At 36.3% G+C, this 21051-nt stretch overlaps 1 protein-coding gene across 2 annotated transcripts in view; it reads right to left on the bottom strand.

Moving 5' to 3' along the window:
• USP9X (ubiquitin specific peptidase 9, X-linked) overlaps positions 1 to 21051 on the bottom strand; it is a 79155-nt gene that overhangs the window by 22083 nt on the left and 36021 nt on the right. For both annotated transcript variants that reach the window (XM_009893274.1, XM_009893275.1), the window contains exons 17-29: positions 20810 to 21021; positions 18903 to 19143; positions 18552 to 18701; positions 18324 to 18444; positions 17716 to 17846; positions 17178 to 17456; positions 14398 to 14523; positions 11760 to 11885; positions 8291 to 8457; positions 3576 to 3684; positions 2835 to 2981; positions 2568 to 2714; positions 1642 to 1864 (exon numbers count right to left, since the gene is read on the bottom strand). In XM_009893274.1, the coding sequence (XP_009891576.1) occupies positions 1642 to 1864; positions 2568 to 2714; positions 2835 to 2981; positions 3576 to 3684; positions 8291 to 8457; positions 11760 to 11885; positions 14398 to 14523; positions 17178 to 17456; positions 17716 to 17846; positions 18324 to 18444; positions 18552 to 18701; positions 18903 to 19143; positions 20810 to 21021 (2179 nt within the window). The remainder of the gene's footprint in view (positions 1 to 1641; positions 1865 to 2567; positions 2715 to 2834; positions 2982 to 3575; positions 3685 to 8290; positions 8458 to 11759; positions 11886 to 14397; positions 14524 to 17177; positions 17457 to 17715; positions 17847 to 18323; positions 18445 to 18551; positions 18702 to 18902; positions 19144 to 20809; positions 21022 to 21051) is intronic.

Below are 21051 nucleotides of genomic sequence, written 5' to 3'. Positions count from 1 at the left end.
CACACAGCATGCACAGTTCATACATGTATTCTCTCTTCTGTCTGATGTACTATAGAGATCTGGCATTCCATTGTGCTTATCAAATATCTGAGTAGAAGGAAATGCCAGAAAACCCTTCTAATTGTGAGGTGATAAGAAATACACCACTTCCCAACAAAAAAAAGAAAAATCATGAGGCAAGGGGGAAACTATAAAGCTGCCCTTTTCATTTGTCCATTTCAGATGGAATCAAACAGGAAGAGACTGAAAAACTAACTCAAATGACTCACTGATACCACTAACTGGGCAAGTACCACTGTCATTTTAAGAGACAGTGGACAATTCCCACTATGGGATACTATTTCTAGTTGCTTATAATTTTGCTGAACTATACAAGTTTAAACATTCTGTTAAATCACAGAATGGTTTAGGTTGGAAGGGACCTCTAAAGATCATTTAAGTCCAACCCCCCCCCGCCATGGGCAGGGACATTGGCAGGACACTAGGATCAGGTTGATCAAAGCTCTGTCCAACCTGGCCTTGAACACTTCCAACGATGGGGCATCCATAACTTTTCTGGGCAACCTGTTCTAGTGTCTCACCAGCCTTATCAAAGATTTTCTTCTTTATGTTCAATTTAAAGTCCCTCTTCATCTTTCTTATAAGCCCTCTTTATGTATCAAAAGGCCACAATAAGGTCTACCCAGAGCCTTCTCTTCTCCAGGCTGAACCACCCCAACTCTCCCAGCCTTTATTCCTGTATCAGCTTGAGTTTGGTATGTGTCATCCACCCCTCCCCACCCTTCACCCCTCCCCCGCCATTTTCTTCCCCTGTTAATTCTACAGCCAATATAGTTTAGCTATCCCATTTTGGGCTGCAGAAAATATTCTCCCGTTTGTTTGTTTTTCATGAAGTCTTACATGCTTTTGATTGATAACAAAATCTGTATTAGGTATGTGCCTTTTGCCATCCTTGTGAAAATTAGCCCAAGTTTCATTTGAGTACTGGCTTTTGAAACACTAACGTTTGTAAGTTTTTACACATACAGCAATTTCTATAATCTTTCTCGTTCTTCAATGCAGAGCTGTGCTGAGACAAGGCCAAAACGGAGAGAACAAACATCTGAGAAAGGACTATGACAAGCAGAGAATGAGTACAGAGCTAAAAAGGGAAACAGGACAGTGGACCTGTGTCTGCGTGCAGACAATAATGACAAACTAGGTGAGCAACCAAAAGACTGGCACTGAAACTAAGCTGAAGATACCTTATGAGGTTCTGGGATTGGTTAGGCAGAGCCTGAAACGATGAGACAAAAGTAGAAGATACAGACTGAATGAGGTTCCTGGGAGCTGGTATGGACAGAGGGGAGCGGCCAGAGATTGGGGCAGGAAGGGTGAGGCTGTGTAAGTGACTGGGGCTGGAACTTGGATGCAACTATGTAATGCAAGTCAGTACATTAACTGCATAAAGAACAAAGAAAGGCTACACTAACAAACTTTTCTCAATTTTTGACAGCTTATTTTGTAATATTAAAAGCAGCCACAAACAACCCAAAAACTAAAAAATCCAGCATCTAGTTCAGTTGATAAAATGAACAAAACCTATACATTATATACATATATATAAAAAGTAGAAAATAGATAATTAAAAATATTACATACTAGTGATTGCTGTACCTATGTAATACATTTCCGTCAAGGTGTCTACTATCTGTTTGAGATTTCGGACACATCCAACTGCTAGTGCAACTAGAAGCTCAAAGCCAGCATTAATAGTAGCTGGTGAACTACAGACGGGTATGGCCTGCTCAGCAGGCAATTCTCCATTTCTCATGTATTGTAGATAAACATTGGATGCCGGAAAGATGAAATCATCTATCAACTCCTGAAAAAAAACAAAAGAAAATAAATCACCTGTTGCCATAGAAATGCACCCTATTTTGTAACAGAATAAGAGTTATATAAATGATTGTCTGAGAACCAGAGGCGTACTTAAAAACAAGAGTTAAAATTGAGACCGACACCATAATGAGCTTTTAAAATTTAGAACAGAATAACTCTTTCCTAAAGTGGTTCCCTGCAAAATCACCCCCCCGCTGTAAGTTAAAAATAAATCTGTTTTATTATTGTTTGGTAAAAATTTTCTTTTGCCAAACCAGTATTATTTACAAAGCTCTTTATCAGTCAGCGCTGAAAAAACCAATATTGCTACTGTATAATAACGGAGACACAAAGAAAACACATCTGATTAAATAGATGATCAGATGTCATGCATTTGTTCAAACCTGCCATAAACACTAGTAGCGCTAATGAAGAACATGTGGAGAAAATATAATACAGGGGTAATGAGAGAAAATAGTCCTGTACAGGACTATCCTGTATCTAGCTCGCTGTCCTTGTGTGATGTTTGCCAGGTCTTGGAATAACAGCTCACTGGGTCACAGCAACTCATACACAGTGGTTCTGAAGAATGAGAATGTTAAGTACTTTATGAATGAAGTGTGTAACTTTTTTTAAAAAATATTTTTATAGTTTAAAAAAAAAAGAAAAAGAAAAAAACCTCCATAGGTAAAAGAACTTGAACTTACTTTAATGAGATTAGCACCTCCTTTTTCACAACCAATATGGTATTTCTTCTCAGGTGTCTGGAACGCTAACAACTCTTTTGTTACTCCGAGGTGACCCTCTAAGATAGTTTCTTCAACACCTGTTTCCCCTGTTCTTTTTACTTCATCCTGCCATTTAAGAGAAGGTTGGGATACTCTAAATAATATGCACTTCCAAGCTTAAAACTGTACTTTACAACAAAGCAGCAAAAAGCTGACTATCAGAAATAAAGTGATCCTCAAACTTACCCTAATCCTCTTAAGCCAGTCAATTTCATTATTGAGAAGAACTTCAGCATTAGGTACATTAATATTACTGTTGTAAGCATAGTTAAGAAGATGTCTTAAGAGAGTGAAGTAGTCTCCAGAATGCTTAGCTCGCTCTCTTGCAGTACTCTACGTAAAGCAAAAACAAATGGTAAGTAATTCACACAGACTTCTACTTACAGTGCAACACTAACATATTTTCCCTAAAACTGGCAGTAAATAAGAAAGAAAAGAAGTGTAAGATAATTTTGAATCTTTTAGAAGTTTACAACTGCATTTAGCTGTTAATGAATGACTTCTGGATTGTTTGAGTAGCGACTGCTATACCTGAATAGGAAACTAACAGTGAAGTGATCAAATGTTCAAGAGAGCCACGAGCATGCACAACTGAAAAGCCCTGGGAGGCCCAGTAAAAGAAGGCAGTAACTGTAGTTACCTATCTAATCTGCTAATGATTTTTATTTGAAAGTCAGCATTAAGTGAAGATGAAATGCATATATTAAATCTTATTGTTCATGTTCTTATCAGAAAAGGCAAAAAAACCCCCCCTTTCCCCCTCATCTATCTCAAATTGAAATCGACTGTGCTGCTTGCCTATAGGTCAAAAGTAAAGATTTCAGGGACTGCTGTTAATAGCAATTTGACTTTTCTTGTAGATGTTTTGTCTCATTATTTTTTACAGAAATTCACATTGTACTGAAGCCTTTACCTCTAAAAACTTACCCCTAGAACAGTAAACAGCAGGGTAATGAAGAAAAGAAGAGGTCTCTGTCCCATGCAACACCTGGTAGCCATTAAAAAGAACTGCTCCTGTGCCATCTGACGAACAGTTCTGGAAATCATTTAACAGAAACATTATATAATCTCCCTATCCAAACAGGACATTACCAAAAAAAAAAAAAAAATAAATTTGTGCTTATCTGCTCAATTCCATTTTCTAAAATTGCACATAGTGTAACAAATGGGAATACTTTAATTATTCACTACCCATCATACTGTTTCTCGTTCTAGTGAAATTTTGGACACATGGATTACTATTACAAAACTTGTTCAACAACTCCAGTATTTAAAGGTAAAAGAAAAAGAAACTTATCACCACCTAACCACTAAATCTTCACAACTGCTAGCAAATATTAGATAACACAACAAGCAATTTGCAACCCTAAATAAATTTTTCTGCTTTTTCTAATCAAGCACCAGTTGTGCCTGAAAGACAAAATGTAACTACCCTAATAAAACTGCTCGTATTTATCACTACAGCAGTTTGTGGAGCACCTATGAAGTGATCAAAATTTATCATTAGTAAGAAATAAGAAAAGATGATCCCCTGAAAATTCAAGTGGCTAGAATTAAAGGAAAGTTTTCATCTAAGAACTTAATTTAACCACTGGAATAATGTGGGAATGGGTAAGCTTAAGGAAAAATAAATCTTTAGGGCAAACCCTATTCTTTCAAGTTGTATGATTAATTGTCTGAGGACTGTATCTTGTAAAAACTGTCAGAAACAACTCTGCTTGGGTGGGGAGAGAATACAAATGAATGCTGTGCTTTATGGAAGTATCTCGACGCACATGAAACCGAATTTTACAGTGTCTTCTTGGTGTGGCTGTCATTGTTTTCTGCCCATGAGGTCACTGTGGAAAGGACACTAAAGAATCCTATCTCCTCCAGAGTTATTTCATGCGGGGTTAATTGTGCTTCAAAGAATGACCATGAGGTCACAGCAAAGATGCATGTGCCTAAGCACCCTGTCTCTAGTATGCACCTAGGAAAGTCCACAAGAGGAGGGAAGTACACAGTGACACTTCTCCAGAATGTTCCCTCAGCTTCTAACAATCTGTGGTTCAGAAAGACTACCAAAAGCAGTATTTCATAGCCCTTTCTGGACAAATTAATGAAAGAACCCCTAAAACTATTCCAAACTGAAGGTTTATACTGCTTAAATGTAATGTTCAAGAAGTTCTTCTACAAAGAAACACTGTTCTCTATTTATTCTCCCTTTGCTACTTCTGATTTTAAAGGTCTCTGTGGTATTCTCCTCCCACCATTTATCTCTTCTCCAATACGAAGCGCCCCAAGCTATTCAGCTGTTCCTCAGATGGAAGTCATTTCAGAGCTTTGATCTCCCTTGTCATCCTTCTCTGATCTTTGCAAGCACTACTATATTGCTTTGAGTTTCAAAAGACCACGGGGTGGAGGGGGTCTGTTTTGTTCTTAATAATAATTGACATTTTACACGATCTGATGGCTGTGGTGACATTTTCATAAAACTTCTCACAGAAATTTCTTTTAAGATTCAACCCTTCAACTGCTTGGGACACATCACATAGGCACTCCTCAGGTTCATCAACTTAAAGGCAGAATAAAACAGATAAAGGTGGTATTTTCCAGAAATGAGAAATATGACCAAGGAAACACATACTCCACGCTATTACGTCTCTGAGGAGTATGCAGTATTTGAAGAGAAGTATTGTATTTTTGTGAGGCTGTAACAATCTAAGAGCTCTTAAGGAACCATGGGAGGGATGTGGTTGCCTAAATGCAGACATCTACTGCCATGTTAGACACCATGACAACAGCGCAGAGTTGGCAGATAGGACAAGAGTTGCATGATGAACTCACTCTCACCCGGTGAAACAGCTGGAAGCCAAATGCCTCTGTTAAGGCAGGCAACCTGAACCCCATCCTACTGACAACTCCAGGATACAGATTTCTGCTCACTTAACAGAAGTCAGCCTCCTCAATGGGTATAAGTGCCATTGCTTTACATAGGCATTAAGACTTTTTATTTATTTGGGCCACATATGTATGACCACCAAACACGTTGCAGCCATCAGCGGAATATTTCTGGGTTCCAGGATCATTTAGGACTAACCGTTCAGCTACCTACTGTTGATTAAGCCAGTCTTGCATTCAGGGATCACCCCTAGAACATCAATTACCTTGGAGAGTAAGAACTGCTCTAGTATTTAGTATTGAACATTTTGCATTCTGTTTCTCAATTTATAGGTAGCATGGTTATGCTATGAGGAAACAGCACAAGTTCCATACAATCTCAACCCCTGAAAGAAACAAACAAAACCCAACGATCCATCTGATCTTTTCCAGAATGATCATATTTGCGAAATTAACAGTCAAACGTACTCATTCTAGGGGGGGGTGTAGTTTTCATTGGGTTTTTTTGTTTGTTTGTTTGTTTAAAGTAAACAACACAGTTATTCTACGAGTTTTTTCAGCAGAAGAGGCTTTATGAGCACAGCATTTTTAGAGTGGGAAGGATCACAAAACAGACTCATAGTAACAAAAGAATACCCCAGTATTTTCTACTTTCAGTTATTCTTGATAATAAAATCCTGGCCTATTAACCCAAACGGGTGAAAGTGATAGCAAATAAGAAACTTTTAACCCTGGCACCTGGTAAATGGTGGCAGAGATAAAAACAAAAGAAGAGAACTACCTAGCTGTGATGACAGCTTTCTAGCCCATGGAAAGTGACAAGAATCTCAGTTGGTGATATTCAAAGCTTAACGAAAGGTTTTAAGACCATTTATGTCATACCAGAAAAAGCCCCAGAAGTTTTAATGTTGTAATATTGCCAATAAATAAGCACGGAGATCACACAGATTTGGCACATTACATAATAATCTTTAAGTTATCCAAAGCTGATTATTTGTGCAAACACATTTCTTATTTACAAACTAAACCTGAGAACTCCTCACTGAACTTAATATGCAAAGAAATACTTATGTCTGCAAAGTGTTGATACCAAACACTGAAATATAAACAAACGCTGGCGAACACTTGAGAAATGTCACTTAAATTCCAAGTACAATGCCAGAAAGTCAGATAACTACAGTGAAATTTATTATAAAAATTATCACCCATTACTTATAGCTGTACAACTAAAAAAGCCACAAATGTGATAAATCTTTAGACCCACATAAAAAACCCAACAATCAAAGGATGGGGCAGCACTAACACTTGCCCATGCTATTCAGCTGTACTGGTACTCCAAATTTGACATGTGGCCAACATACACTTTTTGTCAAAATAGTAACTTGATATCAACTGTTGACAGTTTTAAAAATAAAATTTAGTGATTTCTTACTCATCAGCCTTGAAAGTTACCAAAAATAGTGAAAGACAGCTTGTTTCATTTAATGTGTAAGATTACAACATACATTTGTCATCATGTTTTGTTAAACTTATCTAACTTAAATGATAATAACAAGCTTCAGTGAAGCTGAAAATTCAACATCCTTTCCCACAGGTTGCAAACTAATAAAGCTTATGGGATTCTGACAACAACACTTCACAGTTTTACCAAAGTGTGCAAATATTCATTGTAAAGAGATACTCTGATGATACTATTGATCCTTTTTTATCGTTAATATTCCTGAACATGAAACCCAAAACATGGTGCTGAAATTCTGACCCCAGCCATCTCAGAGCACCACGATCTGACTCCTTTTAAAATATAGTGAAAGACTCAGACAACTTCACTAATTTCTGATCTCTGTCATTTCTCAAAGAAAGGTTAAAATATTCATGGAACAACAGTGGAGGTATCTTAAAAAACTAGAATTAAATCTTTAGTAACAGTTCGAAGCTTTAAGTTCAATAACAACATACAAAAACTTTCCACCTGGATGGCTTCAAAAAATACATACCCCAATACTTCACAATTTCAGATGGGCTAAAAGTCACAAGACATGCATCATACAGATGCTGTATCATGCAGATGCCATTTAAGGAGAACTGTAGGAATAGCTTGGAGATAACAAGAGATCCTTGAACTCTATGGCAGGACTGCAGGACAACTGAACCGCATTGCTCTTGGCAGCTCATGCTGGTTTTCCCTGTCCATCTGCCCTCCAACAGTGCTAAGGTTTCCACCAAGATGCTGCTACTGTACCAGGTGACAGCTCTACATAAAACATGAGCCACATGAAGACTCACAAGCGTACCACTCCAACGCAAGAAAACCAAAGGATTAAATCTCTCCTTCCCCCTCTCCTCAAACTGCTAGTACTGTACCTTGTCTTTACTTATCAGAAAAAGTATACGGAAGCTCTTCTATACCTAAGTCACTTAAATATTCTAATGTAGCAAGTATTCACATAATTCCTGAAAAACATAAAGTATTATTTTATTCTAAAGTTGTTCTAAAGCCATCAGTAGCACATTATCAGGCATCCATCTGGCTTGACAATATCCTCCTTGTGACTACAAAGATGGGACTGATACAGCTACCACTTTAGGATAGGTATCCAAATTACAGAATTATATTGCTAAACAATTAATCAAGACAACTGCAGAAAAATCACTTAAATAAGAAGTCACTGCTCTGCATTTAGGCTTTATATTAATTTTGAATTGTAAAATAGTATGTGATTAAAAAACCAAAACAAAACAAAAAACAGACCACCAAAACTTACTTGCTGTGACAGTGCAATAGCAAATCAATGATAAATGTCTGCCATGCCTTTTCTTTACTAAGTGCATCCAGTGCCGTTGGAATCAAAGCAAAACACAGGGTCATCACCTCCAATGCTTCACAGCAAACTTGTTCATCTTCCATGTCTGGTTCATTTCCTGCATTTGTCTGTGAAAATAAACAAGAAAGCACAAAGTGGGTCTAGGAAAAAACCCGGAGGAACCCAGCTGGCTCCAAGGTATATACACTAAATACAAACACAAACCACAAATTTGTATACTAAGTGATTATCCCTGCCAAGTACTTTGTTCACTTCACTCAGATGTGACTCAAAACACTACGCGGGATGACCTGAACTTCTAGTACCGTACTTCTCAAAGGAGGATTCCAAGCACAAACTTAAGGAGCCAGAAGTTAAAAAGGAAGCTAGTGGGCAAAAGTTACATCAGTTACTACTGCTGGATTTTTTTGTTGGTTTGCATTTGGGGTTTTTTTTGCTTTTTTTTTTTTTTTTAAATTTTTAAGTAAGATTATTTTCTTCACTACTCAGAACCTGGAGTTTAAAGCCTTGGAAACAGTTACTATATAAACAGAGAGAGGCTGTAGTGCTGTAAAACCTGTCAAGAAGTCCAGGTTTACAAAGCTTTGATACTCAAAACTTGGGTCACCAAAAGCTTAATACTGCTAGAATTTTTTCACCACTTCACTATTTTTCAGAAAAACGGAACAGCTCAAACAAATTTCAATCATAGCTGCTGTGGTGACTTTTGAAATATGAAAGGATGATGTTTCTAATTGGTACATTAAACACTTGAATCAAGTGAGTTGATTCTGGTGCATTTCCCCAAAATAAATACTTTGAGGAAAAAAGCAAGCCCTAAAGCAAGCCCTCTCCTCCATTTAAGCCAGAATTATTAGCTGGAGGAAGTTCTGAATGTGAGAAACTGAATATGAGTGGGTTTCAATTTTAATTCACCAGTAATCATGGCTGCAAGTTAGCAACATTAACTAGAGACACAGTATTTGTTTTATATATAGAAAGGTTATCAAGATTAAGTAGGCAGAAAGAAGGGATTACAATGCAGAAGAGATACCAAATGTAAACAGCAGCAGAAAAGGACAAAGTATGTCTTAGTCTGGCAACAGACACCATTTTGTGTTTGCACAACAGCTGAAAATCAGAGACAGTCACTATCGCTGCAGCGGGAAGATGTGGTAATTCTGACACATCTCAAGATATGAAAGTAAAAGCAGAGTGGTTTCAACAAGCTCAGGACTGCATGTGCTCTGCACTGAAGCCCTGCTGAGAAAAGAAAGTTCTTTCTGCACGGGTGCAGGGATCTAGTAGAAAGGCAATGTGTCTATTACACTCAAAGTACTTCCCTATACTCAGGCACCAAGAGCTGACGGGTCTGTACAAGCAGCATACTTGCAGTACTTCAGATGGGTACGGGCTTTCTCTAAGCTAATAAGGAAATGGCGGTTTGACACCACTGAAAGTCGCACACGGCCTTCAACCACTGAAGGACTCCCACAGCAGCATTTTTTGAGGCAGGAGGCAGAAGAGACGCCATAAAAAATATGCCCTCAAAATAATTTATCTTGACGTTAAAGTTTAATTGAATTTATCAGGTAAGTTCAGAAGCTTCTTGAAGTGCTCAGAACATTCTTTCAGAAGTCATACTTGATGGGAGTACTCTGAAGAGGCTCTTAAAAAAAAATTTACTATAGTTGCCTTTCACGTTTTTAAGAATCCTGACATGTTATTCCCGATCCCACAAAATCAGTCGGCTTTTGTTCTTAAACTAACATTTAATGATAAATCTCTACCCCACAGACCTAGCAAACTGCTCTTATGACCTATGAGTTGAAGGTCTCAGGTTTAGTGGTCAACTGAGAAAACTGAAAGCACTTTCCTTAACATACTTTTTCCTCTAAGCCACTGTTTGCCAGTCATCGATACATTCAATCTTTATAAAACTACCACAGGACTTAATTCCTCTCATCTATAACCAAACACAATTCTCCTAAATTAAGAACATGTCTTTTCTTGCATCCTGCTCTTCTGTTTGTGCGGTACTTTCCTCTCTTTTAATGTTTTTTTTTTTTAACAAAATGTACTTTATTCCCCCTTCTTATTATTTCTGTAATTTCTTCCTCTTTTTATTTTCCAATTTTTTCCTTCAATTTCTAGTTCCTTTTGCTTAGGATAGACCAAATGCAGCTACCATTTATTACAAATGTCCATATAAGTGTCAATAAAAAAAAAACCAAACCCACACACAAAAAAACTTTGAAGGTTGATGGATAACGCACAGCTTAAACATCACCTATTTTAAAACTTCAATTGTTTGAAAAAAATCTTTACAGAAATTAACTGTAGATTTTTCACCCCAAAAATGTCAGAAAAAAAACCATTTAGGTACATTTTCCTTTAGGCGTATTTTCTCCAGTGTGCTACTGCTCTTAAAACATCAAATGGATAGATATAAGAGCACATCTTCACGTGCCTGGACGGTCATGATACTTAAATCACTTTTTACATGCAAGTTATATCACCTCCCCCCCAAAAAAATCCCAACCAAAAAATCCCCCAACTTACTTCATTAAGTCATTCTCACAGCAATAGAAGCAGATGCTAAATGCAAAGGTGCATTTCTCTAATTGATCATTTAACCGTAACAGCCACTACACCAAGAATAAAACCTTCCTATATATATTCCTTTACCTTTTACTCTCAGGCAAGTATTGATAAGTACTAAACTTGATTTTATAAAGCGAACAAGTGAGGATGTTGAGAGAACGAAATTTTGGTTTTGAAAAATCACTTACAAAATACAGGTTACTATTTGCTGTAACTGTAAGCAACATTTGTTAAACACAAGGTATGTGATAATACACTAATATATAACCTCCAACTCCAAACTCTTTGCATAAACCACATGTGAAACCATGAAGATGGTCTACATACATATATCTACATAATAAAAGGAAAAAAGCCGTATAGGATTAGCAATTATTTCATTTTACCAGTGCATCAGTGCTAATTTCAGATCAGTTAGCTCGTTTCTCATTCTAGACTGCACATAGGCTTTAAATCCACTTCTGTAGAATAGACCTTTTAAATCTGAAGACTAGAAAAATCAGCACTGCAAAGAAGTGCTTATTTCTTATTTACACACAGCATCTAAGTGGGCTGAAAACATGTTACAGCAGATTACAGAACTGGTACATTTTTGAACTGACACCAGATCCAAGTTACAATTAAATAGCTACTGAGAAAAGGAATTTGGAAAAGAAAATTAAACTACAGTATGACAACTGACGTATCATACTGGACTCAGGAATACACCATCACCAAAATAACTACCTAAAAGCTCAACACACTCTAACAGTGACCTGGTTGACACTATCCCTTTTGTAAACAAAGGAACAGTTATAGAGAGAAGTTGTTTCTTCGGAATTCTTACCTTTTCATAGATTTTACTGATTTCCTCATTCGAGCTGAAAACCAGCTGAACTGACCCACAACCTGATGCCCAAACAATTTTTTGTACTGCCCTAATAACACAGATATCCGGGATGTATTTTGAAGCCTGAAAAAAAGAGAAATAAACAAAACAACATTAAAATGCGGTTGCAAATAACATTACAATGGATTCTAAAATTTTCACAAAAATTGAAAAAAGTTTGAAATTTAAAAATTTAAAATTTAACGAAGATTTTGTCCTTAAAATAGAGAAAATAAGATGTTGCATCTTGAAAAGTATTTGTACTTCACTTATGTAATACTTCAGTTTTTAATAGAAAGTAGCATGTATTTTAGATATATTACAGAATCTTAAATCGTGATGTTACAAGTACCAGGCATTACAAGAAAGTGAGTATTTTTGATAAATAATGAGCAACTCTGATTCGGAGTAAAATTTAGCAGAAACTACCAACTTCACTGCTAAAACATTCTCGTTTTGGGGATAAAAACCCAACAAACAACCAAGCATGCATCTGGAAGGCAGCCAGCCTCTTAAGTAATGTAACAAGTTGAAATTATTTTAGGGTTTTTCCCTCCACGGTATTTATTGTGCTAGCTGATAGCTAGACAAACTAACACTTACCAAGTATGTGATTAATATAGAAAGGGATTGTTCTACATTCAAGTTATACAGGTTTTAAAGTTAATAAGAACTTAGATTATGGATCTTATGAATGCAGACTCGCTCTTCAGTATTTTTGGCACGGTCAGAGCTAACATCCAATAGTTTCTACTGATACACAAACATTACAAAACATACTGCAACTACCATAGCTTGCATCAACTTGCAAAAAAAAACCCCAAACCTATCTGGAGTCTATATTAAAAGTAGAACTGTCCAAAAAACGGGCAATCTTTAAAAATAGATAGCAGACAGTTCTCAAAAATTTCAAATTCCATTTTTTCTAATGCTCAGACTTAATGAAAAAAAAAGCAGACTTGAAGAAGTTTAACTAATAAGCTAGCTGCATCAGGAAATCTGAACAATGTGCATTCTCACTAGTGATATGGACATTAACAGTAGTTACATGAAAAGTAATAGATATTTCACCTTTGCCACAAGCAAAGCAACTTTACAGTAACAGCATCACAAGAAAAATTTGTCACACAGAAAAATAACATCATCTTTTTTAATCTCATTGTAGTTTTACAATCTATAAGTATTACAGGGGTTTTTTAAGTGGAAATATTTCTTTCCATGCTGTAGTCTTCTGTCTGGCCTATGGAAATCATGTTAGATTTATTTTTAAAAAAATTGTGTGGTCAGTTGGAAAAGAGTCTTTGACCATCAAAACATTAAAAGAAAAAAAAAAGTCTTTCAAAAGCAAACTACAATTCATATGAAATACAGATCTACAGCAGTTTTCATAATTTTAGAAAATTACAGACAATACTTTAACAGCAGTACTGTGTAGACTCTTGTAAAAGAGATTCAGATTTTGTTTGCTTTGACGTGCCTGGTGAAAGAAAAAAAATTACTTATTATTATTAGAAGTCCTCTTAAAAGGACAAAGGCACAATTAAAAACCTTTCTTCATACCTCACCTCAAAAAGACATTTCTTCTGTGGAAGGAAGTAAATTAAATCAGAGTTCAAATGACTGATTTTACACATACAATCAGCCATGGATGCAATACCACTACTAATGGAAGGCAGATAGTACAGTCTTGCAGTCTTGTGCTTTCTTTAGACACTGCACTTTGTTCAGAAGAAATACTGTACTTTTCAACATTAAGATGGTAATACGGGACTACTTATATTTAGATAGCTCAGAACGGTTTTGGAGATAGCTTTGCAGAGATTCTATACAGTATAGAAAAACAATATTCACTGCTTTCACACTGGAAACTGAGGGATCCTGATTCACTGTGGTAGAGGAAGTTGCAGCAGTTCCGATTTTAGGTTATGCTGAATTCAGCAGAACTCAATAATGTATTCACTAACATGACTCATAATTTCAAATCCAAATGGGGTTTGGTCATACCATACAGTACATACAGATAAGACTATTGTATTTGCAAAGTGCATTGTTTAACCCTACTGAGCCCCACAATCCAGTTTTTCACTCGTATCATTATTGCATTTTGAGTATATAAAGATACACAGGCAACGATTTGAGACTTTTCTTTCAGCATTTAAAAAATGTGCTCAATATTTAAAAACTCCCTCCCATTTTCTGTGTTTTTCTTCAAGAAGAGAATGTTATCAGAAACCAAAACATAAGACGAAAAAAAGAAGTATCACAAAAATGTTTTCAAAATACCCACTAACTTCTTTAAATCTATTACATTAAGTTTCTGAAATTCTGACTTACATGTAACAATACTCACAATCCTTTAAAGAGCTTGAACAGAACCTGCCTAGTTTCACTTAAAACTCTTTATGCTATCAGACAATGAATTTCATAATTGCATATGGAAACTATTAATTAAATATTTTCAATTAGTTAACAAACATTACCTAAAATGTTTCATGGTATTTTAGAAGGAAAATCCATGTCTTGCAAAGCAATAAATTTAAGGATTAAAAAAAAATACTACGGGTAAAAAAGGTGACACAGAAAGAAATTCACTAACCTCATCAGATATTTGCTGTGCAAGACGTATTGCTACATTTCTTAGCATGCATTCTGAAGTTGGATTAGGAATGTTTTGTAGGGCATTTTGTAGCACCACTGCTTGGTCATGCGTAGCCTGGTTTATCTGAAAGAAAGTATTTCTTATTTTTACATGGAAAATAGAAGATACGAAAACACAAAGTTACTTGGAAAGGTTTGGTAGAAGTAGGTAAGATCTTGAAAGGAAAACTAACAGAAATTGCACAGACCAAGAAAACCAAATCCCCTTATTTTCAAATAAATACCATCACATCTGAAGACACTGTATGGTACAGCGGGCGATCACAGAGTACAGGTAGTTAAAAGGAGTAGCACTTGCTCAAAACTACGCTTATGTTTGGGGGGTTGTTTACTATTTCAAGTTAACAGAACATTCCGAATCACAGTGTCTCCTTCCCTTTTTGTTGACGTAGGAAAGAAAGGGTTTGCTAAAACAATGGGAGTCCCTCTGGATTAGCTAATGGTGTCCAGACAGAACATGGCTGCAATGTTCATTATAGTTAAGTACATATGAAACGTTTGAGTTAGAGCTCTATTGAAGAATTCTGTTCCGGATTATCCCTCCTGTTCTTTACCATACTTTCACAACAGAAAAAACAGCAAGGCAAGTTTTTATCTTTTCTGTATTGGTTTGGGCATAGAGTCTCCTTATGCTGACAGAGCTCCATAGTTTTGACAGTTCAAATCTGAAATGGCTGCTTCCTTCTCATAGACAAACTTGCTTGAAAAGACTCTGTGCTGTGGTTAGAAGTTAACGCTTCTTGTACAAAAGAGGTTCTTCATTTTCTAGTACCATTTCATCCAAAAAACCCGTCTCAAATGCTGCTCAAAAGACACACTGTGAAGTCAGTCTGTAGCACCTGGTGCTGGTCATATCCCTTTGCTTTGTCAGCTTCACTAAGACGCTTAATTTGGGGAGCAAAATTACAGAACTCCCACTGAAGATTGTAATAGAGCTTACACAGTCAATTAGCTATCACAAGCGGGCTGTAAAAGGATCAAATATATAGGGGGGAAAACCAGGATCTATGTACCAGAATACTATGTTTAACAACATTATTGATTCAACTTTCTATGAAAGCAAGGAAGAAAATAAAAATTTAAAAGGTCCTAGTGACAGCAGCAGACTGGTAACTGGAAGACTGCAGATGCATAGTCTTGGTTCCCTCATTCTCTTCAGTACTGACGGAAAGCCGAGACAGAAAGTTATGTCATGCTACTTATGCTTTAGATATGACAGATGAAAGGTATTTACAAGTCCCATTTCCATCCCAAGGTGTAAGCTTACTGGTGCTGCAGCAATAAAAAGTATCAAGACCAAAGTCCTTGAAACAGGATGACAATGACAGCAAGAATAACCACGTTTTTTCCAACAAATTAGTTAATAATAAAGTTAGATGTTTGCAGCACTTCACAGTGACCGTCAGTAGCCATGGACAAATGTTACTGCCTCTTAAGTGGTCAGCATAAACCTGTTTCAAACAGTACTTCCAAACTGTCATTTCAAAAAGTACTTCAAGAGTCAACTGATGTTATCTGTGTTCCAAATTACCATTTGAATAATCCTCATTAGAAAATAGGGCAGTAAAATTTACTCATTTTAAATAGACAAAGGATGGGGTGGCAAACCTGTTTGCTGTAAGATGTTTCTACTCTATTCTAACATGGGACATGAAAAGGGATCTTCACTTATTTGTAACTGTCAAGAGTTTTGATTTCCTTGAAAAAGAATGAACCTGGTATCTTCCAACAGATGGACCTAACCAGAACAGATAATTATTTTTCAGACTTAAAGGGAATGTACTTCTCTGCTTCAGAGATGGACCTTAGTAAATACGCTGGAAGAAAGTGCTCTGAATTAGGGTCCTCTATGTATTCTTGAGCATAGGTTGATAGATCAAGCAACTACTCAGGATGGAACTTCAAAAGAAAAAAAAAAAAAAAAGGTCGAATACCTGGGAAGTAAATGCCCAAGAAGTACAGCAACAAATTTTAATTTTTGGGCTCTATGCTGTATGCCTACTGTAAGAGGGCAGACATAAAATCTTGACCCATAATATACTAGTCCAGATGTAGAAAAAATAGCTAGCCATATAAAACATGCACAAACTCTACTACTTTAGACATGTGAGATCACAGTTCAGAACAAGTGTTACACTTTCCCTTTCCAACTCTGATAAATCTTAGTGTAGGACACCTTTCAACTATCAACACTTAACTTTGCATGTACCTAACTGTTCTCTGCAAGAATTTTCTACAAGCAATGGACAGAGTTCGGAATCTAGCAAGCCAAGGACTTATTTTTGTGTAGAAAAAGGGCTGACAAGACTCAACATTAGTTCTGTTGTTTTATGCTCTAATCACAAAAAGGAAGTAAAAGAAATTCAGAGGCACATACTTCAATCTCAGCAGCTCAGAAGAATCAGAATTAACATTTACGGAATAGATGTACTTGAAAATGGAAAGTTATCTGTACTGACAATCATGCAAACCACTGAAAATCATATATAAAGCAGGTGGATCTCACACCTAACTTCTCTACATTCAGAAACAAACAGGATTTGTTTAGTAAGTTGATCTCTTTTTTAGAATTGTCAGACAACACAATCTGAAAGTACCATGAGTTCTTGACATGCAACTCACTCAAAGAGACTGTCAATGGAAAGCAGACAGATGTTGCTGCAGACAATATAAAAACCAGACCACGTTGCTATTTGCATCACAGAAGATTTATATTACCGGTGAAATTGTACTTGTGCCTTCCACAACTGGTTGACATGCTTCTGCCACAGCTCGAACATGGCCATATCCAATTGCTGTTAGCAATAATTTGGCTATTTTTAGAGCATTAAGGTAGGCACCCCTTCGAGTTTCCATATCTGCATTTGGCAGGAAGTTGTTTCTGGTCAGCATGCTCAATACAAGAGGCAAACCACCACTTTTTAAGAAGTTGTATTGGAAATCACTGGCGTCTTCTCCCAGAGGTGCGCTGGCAGGCATTAACAAGGCATAAACTACCTGTAGAACAAAATAGAGTTAACTAACAGAAATCTACTAGCTTGAACATAGACGACTGAATATGAGGCTATGGTGGAATACTACTTAAGCAATGCTTTCACAGCATTGGCCATACACCAGTTTATTCCAGTAAATTGTTAAGTACTTTCAATTGTTAATTTCAAACCACAGAATTTGATCGTGCGCTGCCACGATGCTACAAGAAAGATTGCCATAAACAGTTGGAAGATTTTTAAAGAACAGGCAAAGGATTACAAACCTCTGTTAGATACAGCACTTGTGAGGCAGAAGGACCAAAGAACAGAGAATCAAGGGAAGGACTAAGGCTGCTTTCCCCAAGTTTTGCATGATCTAAACAAATAGCTCTTAGTTTCTCAACTGTAGTGTTATCTGCAATAGAAATACAACTCATAAACATTTTGTAACACAACTATTCCAGAACAAGCCAGTAGTATTTACAATTATAAATATGAAAAACTTCAAGCATATCAGAAAAGTTACAAAAAGTGTAACTGACAGACAAGATCAGACTATGAAGTGCTCTGCAATGATTATTTCTGTCAGTACAAAAGCGTCTATTAAAGTAGTGCTACAAAACCACTTCAAAACACAACATTTCTCCCTATTTTCACTGTACTGCGGCACTGGACCCCAGTACCAATTACAAACTATGCAACTTTATATGACAGACAAGAAATAGTTATTTGGGAAATACATCCAATCCTAATTAGGGTAACAGTCATGAATTACAGTATCCATAATTTACCACAAAGTGCAAAATACTCCCCTAGCATAATTTTTATATAACAGGTAAGAAATTATCATACAGGATATTACAATATAAAACATGTTAAAATGAAGTTTTACCCGGTGGCATGAGCTTCATAAGAACACGTGCTCCATCTCTAAGAGGTGGCATATTTAGGCTACTGCCCAAGTCTGCAACTTGCCAAAGAAAAGAGATGTATCGAGGATGCAGTGACATGATCTTGAAATAAGCAAATAAAAAACCCAATAAAAATCGTTAGTTAAAGACAAAGTATAGGGAAAAAATGCTTTCAAACTGTTAATTTCAGAATCTATGTAGATGCTTACCACTCCAGGCAAACAGCTTTCAACTTCTGGATTCGGACCATCACTGTAGTGATTGCCGTGGTTGCCTGGAGAACCAGTTGAAGAGTCTGAAGAACTATCTGGACTTGAGGGCATATTAGAATTTATCTGTGTAAGCTTAGCCGTAATTAGCTGAAAAACATGGATCATAGTTTTAATACTATGCAAAAATGAAGATTCTTTCCTAAATAAGCATCTGATATGGCATAATACAAGGAGGAAGAATGGAACTAGTACACGAGAATAAGTGATCCCATGCATGGTATTTTTCAAGCATTTACAAAAGGGAAGTGACATCTGAATTGACACAAACAATCAAAGTGCAACACTTACCGTTTTGTCTTTCAGATTCAACTGCCCAATCAATTTTCTATCATCTGCAGGGTCCACCAGCTCACCACCAATGAACAGTTCTACTTTTGTGTGCGCACTATTGGCTTTAATACGATTGAGAATACAACGCCGTACTTGGCCAATTGTGTCGTTTGTATGAGACCAAATATCCAAATCTTCCACCTGTCGGCCTTGGTTTGGAAAACGAACTACCAGTGTGATATGTTTACCACGGAAAGCTCTGAAAAAAACCCAAACCAGATAAACTTATTTTTGCCCTCATCAAATAAATTATTTTTCCTGCTGTATTCTCTATTGCAGATATTTCAACATCAAATCCTTATATATGGCAGTATACTCCAGCATAAGATTATTTTGTGAAGGTACCAGCAATTATGCAAACATAACATACACAGGAACTTTGTGAAGAAGCCACACTCTGCACAAGTGCATTAAACATACAGTCAACTTTACAGACAGGTTAGGAATACTGACAGAATTTGAAAAAGTCTCTTTTCTCTTGCTTGTAATTTTCTGATCAAAATGCACAAATAAAGCTCAGATTGGCAACTATGTTTTGCTCTGTTAGCAAAACAACTCAGTTTTAAATACACCAAGATCAGAAAAAGCCATCAGGTCACCAAGTCTTACCTTCTGTTAAAAGCTGTTAAAAGTTTTACATTAAAACTTTGCTTTTAAGAAATTCAAAGAGGTCAAAAAAAGAAGAAATGTTTTCACACCAGCAGTGATCACGCTTAGCACAATGGCAGGGAACGCATTAGGAAAGATGTGCCCAGATAAGCCCAACAAACTAATCCTATGCAACAAAAAGCAAAAATTCCTCATAAGAGCTCCTTGCTAACAAGACCTGTGAAAAAGTTAGTCTAAATAAATAAGCAGCCCACAGAAAAACGATGCATCTGCAATCAGCAAAAGAACTTAGTTAGGACTAATCAATCAATATATACAACAAAAATGTTGTAAGAGCACTGCAAATTACTGACACATCATGAAGAAACAGCAATCTCTTCAATTTTCTTGACAAAAAGGGCATTTAAAATACAGGGACAACAAACCTCCACTGTGTCTAAAAATATTAGCTGCATCATAAATCCATAGCAATCTCAGTGTATTCCTTATGTATTTTTGAGACTTTCTTCCCACAGACAGCAGCTACTAACACTGGAACAGTTAAACAGTCTTCTGTTCTGTTTTGCTCTCTCAGGAAATAAAGTATTTTGTTTGGGAAAATATCTACACAACATTGGATTTAAGTGTTTCCCTTTTCTTTGTACCAAAGACAGAGTTAAAGAAGGAGCAGCTAGGACTTAAACTAATTTTCTGCGTAAGGACAAGTATAAGAAGAGTGGAGGTACATGGAAAATAAATGTACTTCAAAGTGCTGTTCTCTTCTTCCCCTTTTTATGAGGAACTTGCACAGAACAAATCTGTTAGAGGTAATCCTAAACTTAATCTTGCAAAGTAAGATTAGCATCTCTATAAACAGCTCTGGAAGATGAAGATATACATTAACAACATGTTTTTTGTATGACACGACTATGAGAAACAAAGAAGGTTTGCCCATGTTAACTTAAAGAATGGTACTGCTTTTAAATAAAAAGAAATACTTCCAAAACAATCTTGCAACAAGGTATGTTGTGCTAGTTACAGAACAAAATACCAGAAACAAGTTTATTCTAACATATGCCTTTATTTACCTGATCTATCAAATTTATTTTTTTGACTACAGATCACAGTTTAGATGTATAAGCAGAGAAAATGGAATATTGAAACGCTATAAATACACTCCTCAAACAGAAACCCTTTAGAAAGTAAAAATCATAACGATATTAGTAATATTTCAGTTAATAGAAATCAAAACCACAGTAGTGCATTTTCACACATACCTTGACATAGGCAGAATAGTTCTCTCTTCATGGTAATCACTGTCACATTCATTTATGTACTCTCTTAAAACAGTCAACACTCTCACCATTCGTATTGCTTCTTGTCTTGCACAATTGATACTGTCTTTATCGCCATCCAAAACACACAATGTATCATAGGAGGCTTTTAGACGATCAAAACAGGACTGAATGAAGTCTTCATGAATCACTACCTAATTACATTAAAAAAATTGGTAATTACA

Source organism: Charadrius vociferus, unplaced genomic scaffold (genome assembly GCF_000708025.1).
Source record: "Charadrius vociferus isolate BGI_N301 unplaced genomic scaffold, ASM70802v2 scaffold209, whole genome shotgun sequence".
Lineage (NCBI taxonomy): Eukaryota > Metazoa > Chordata > Aves > Charadriiformes > Charadriidae > Charadrius > Charadrius vociferus.
The sequence above is the reverse complement of the archived record's forward strand: the minus strand, read 5'-3'. Positions and strand labels throughout refer to the sequence as shown.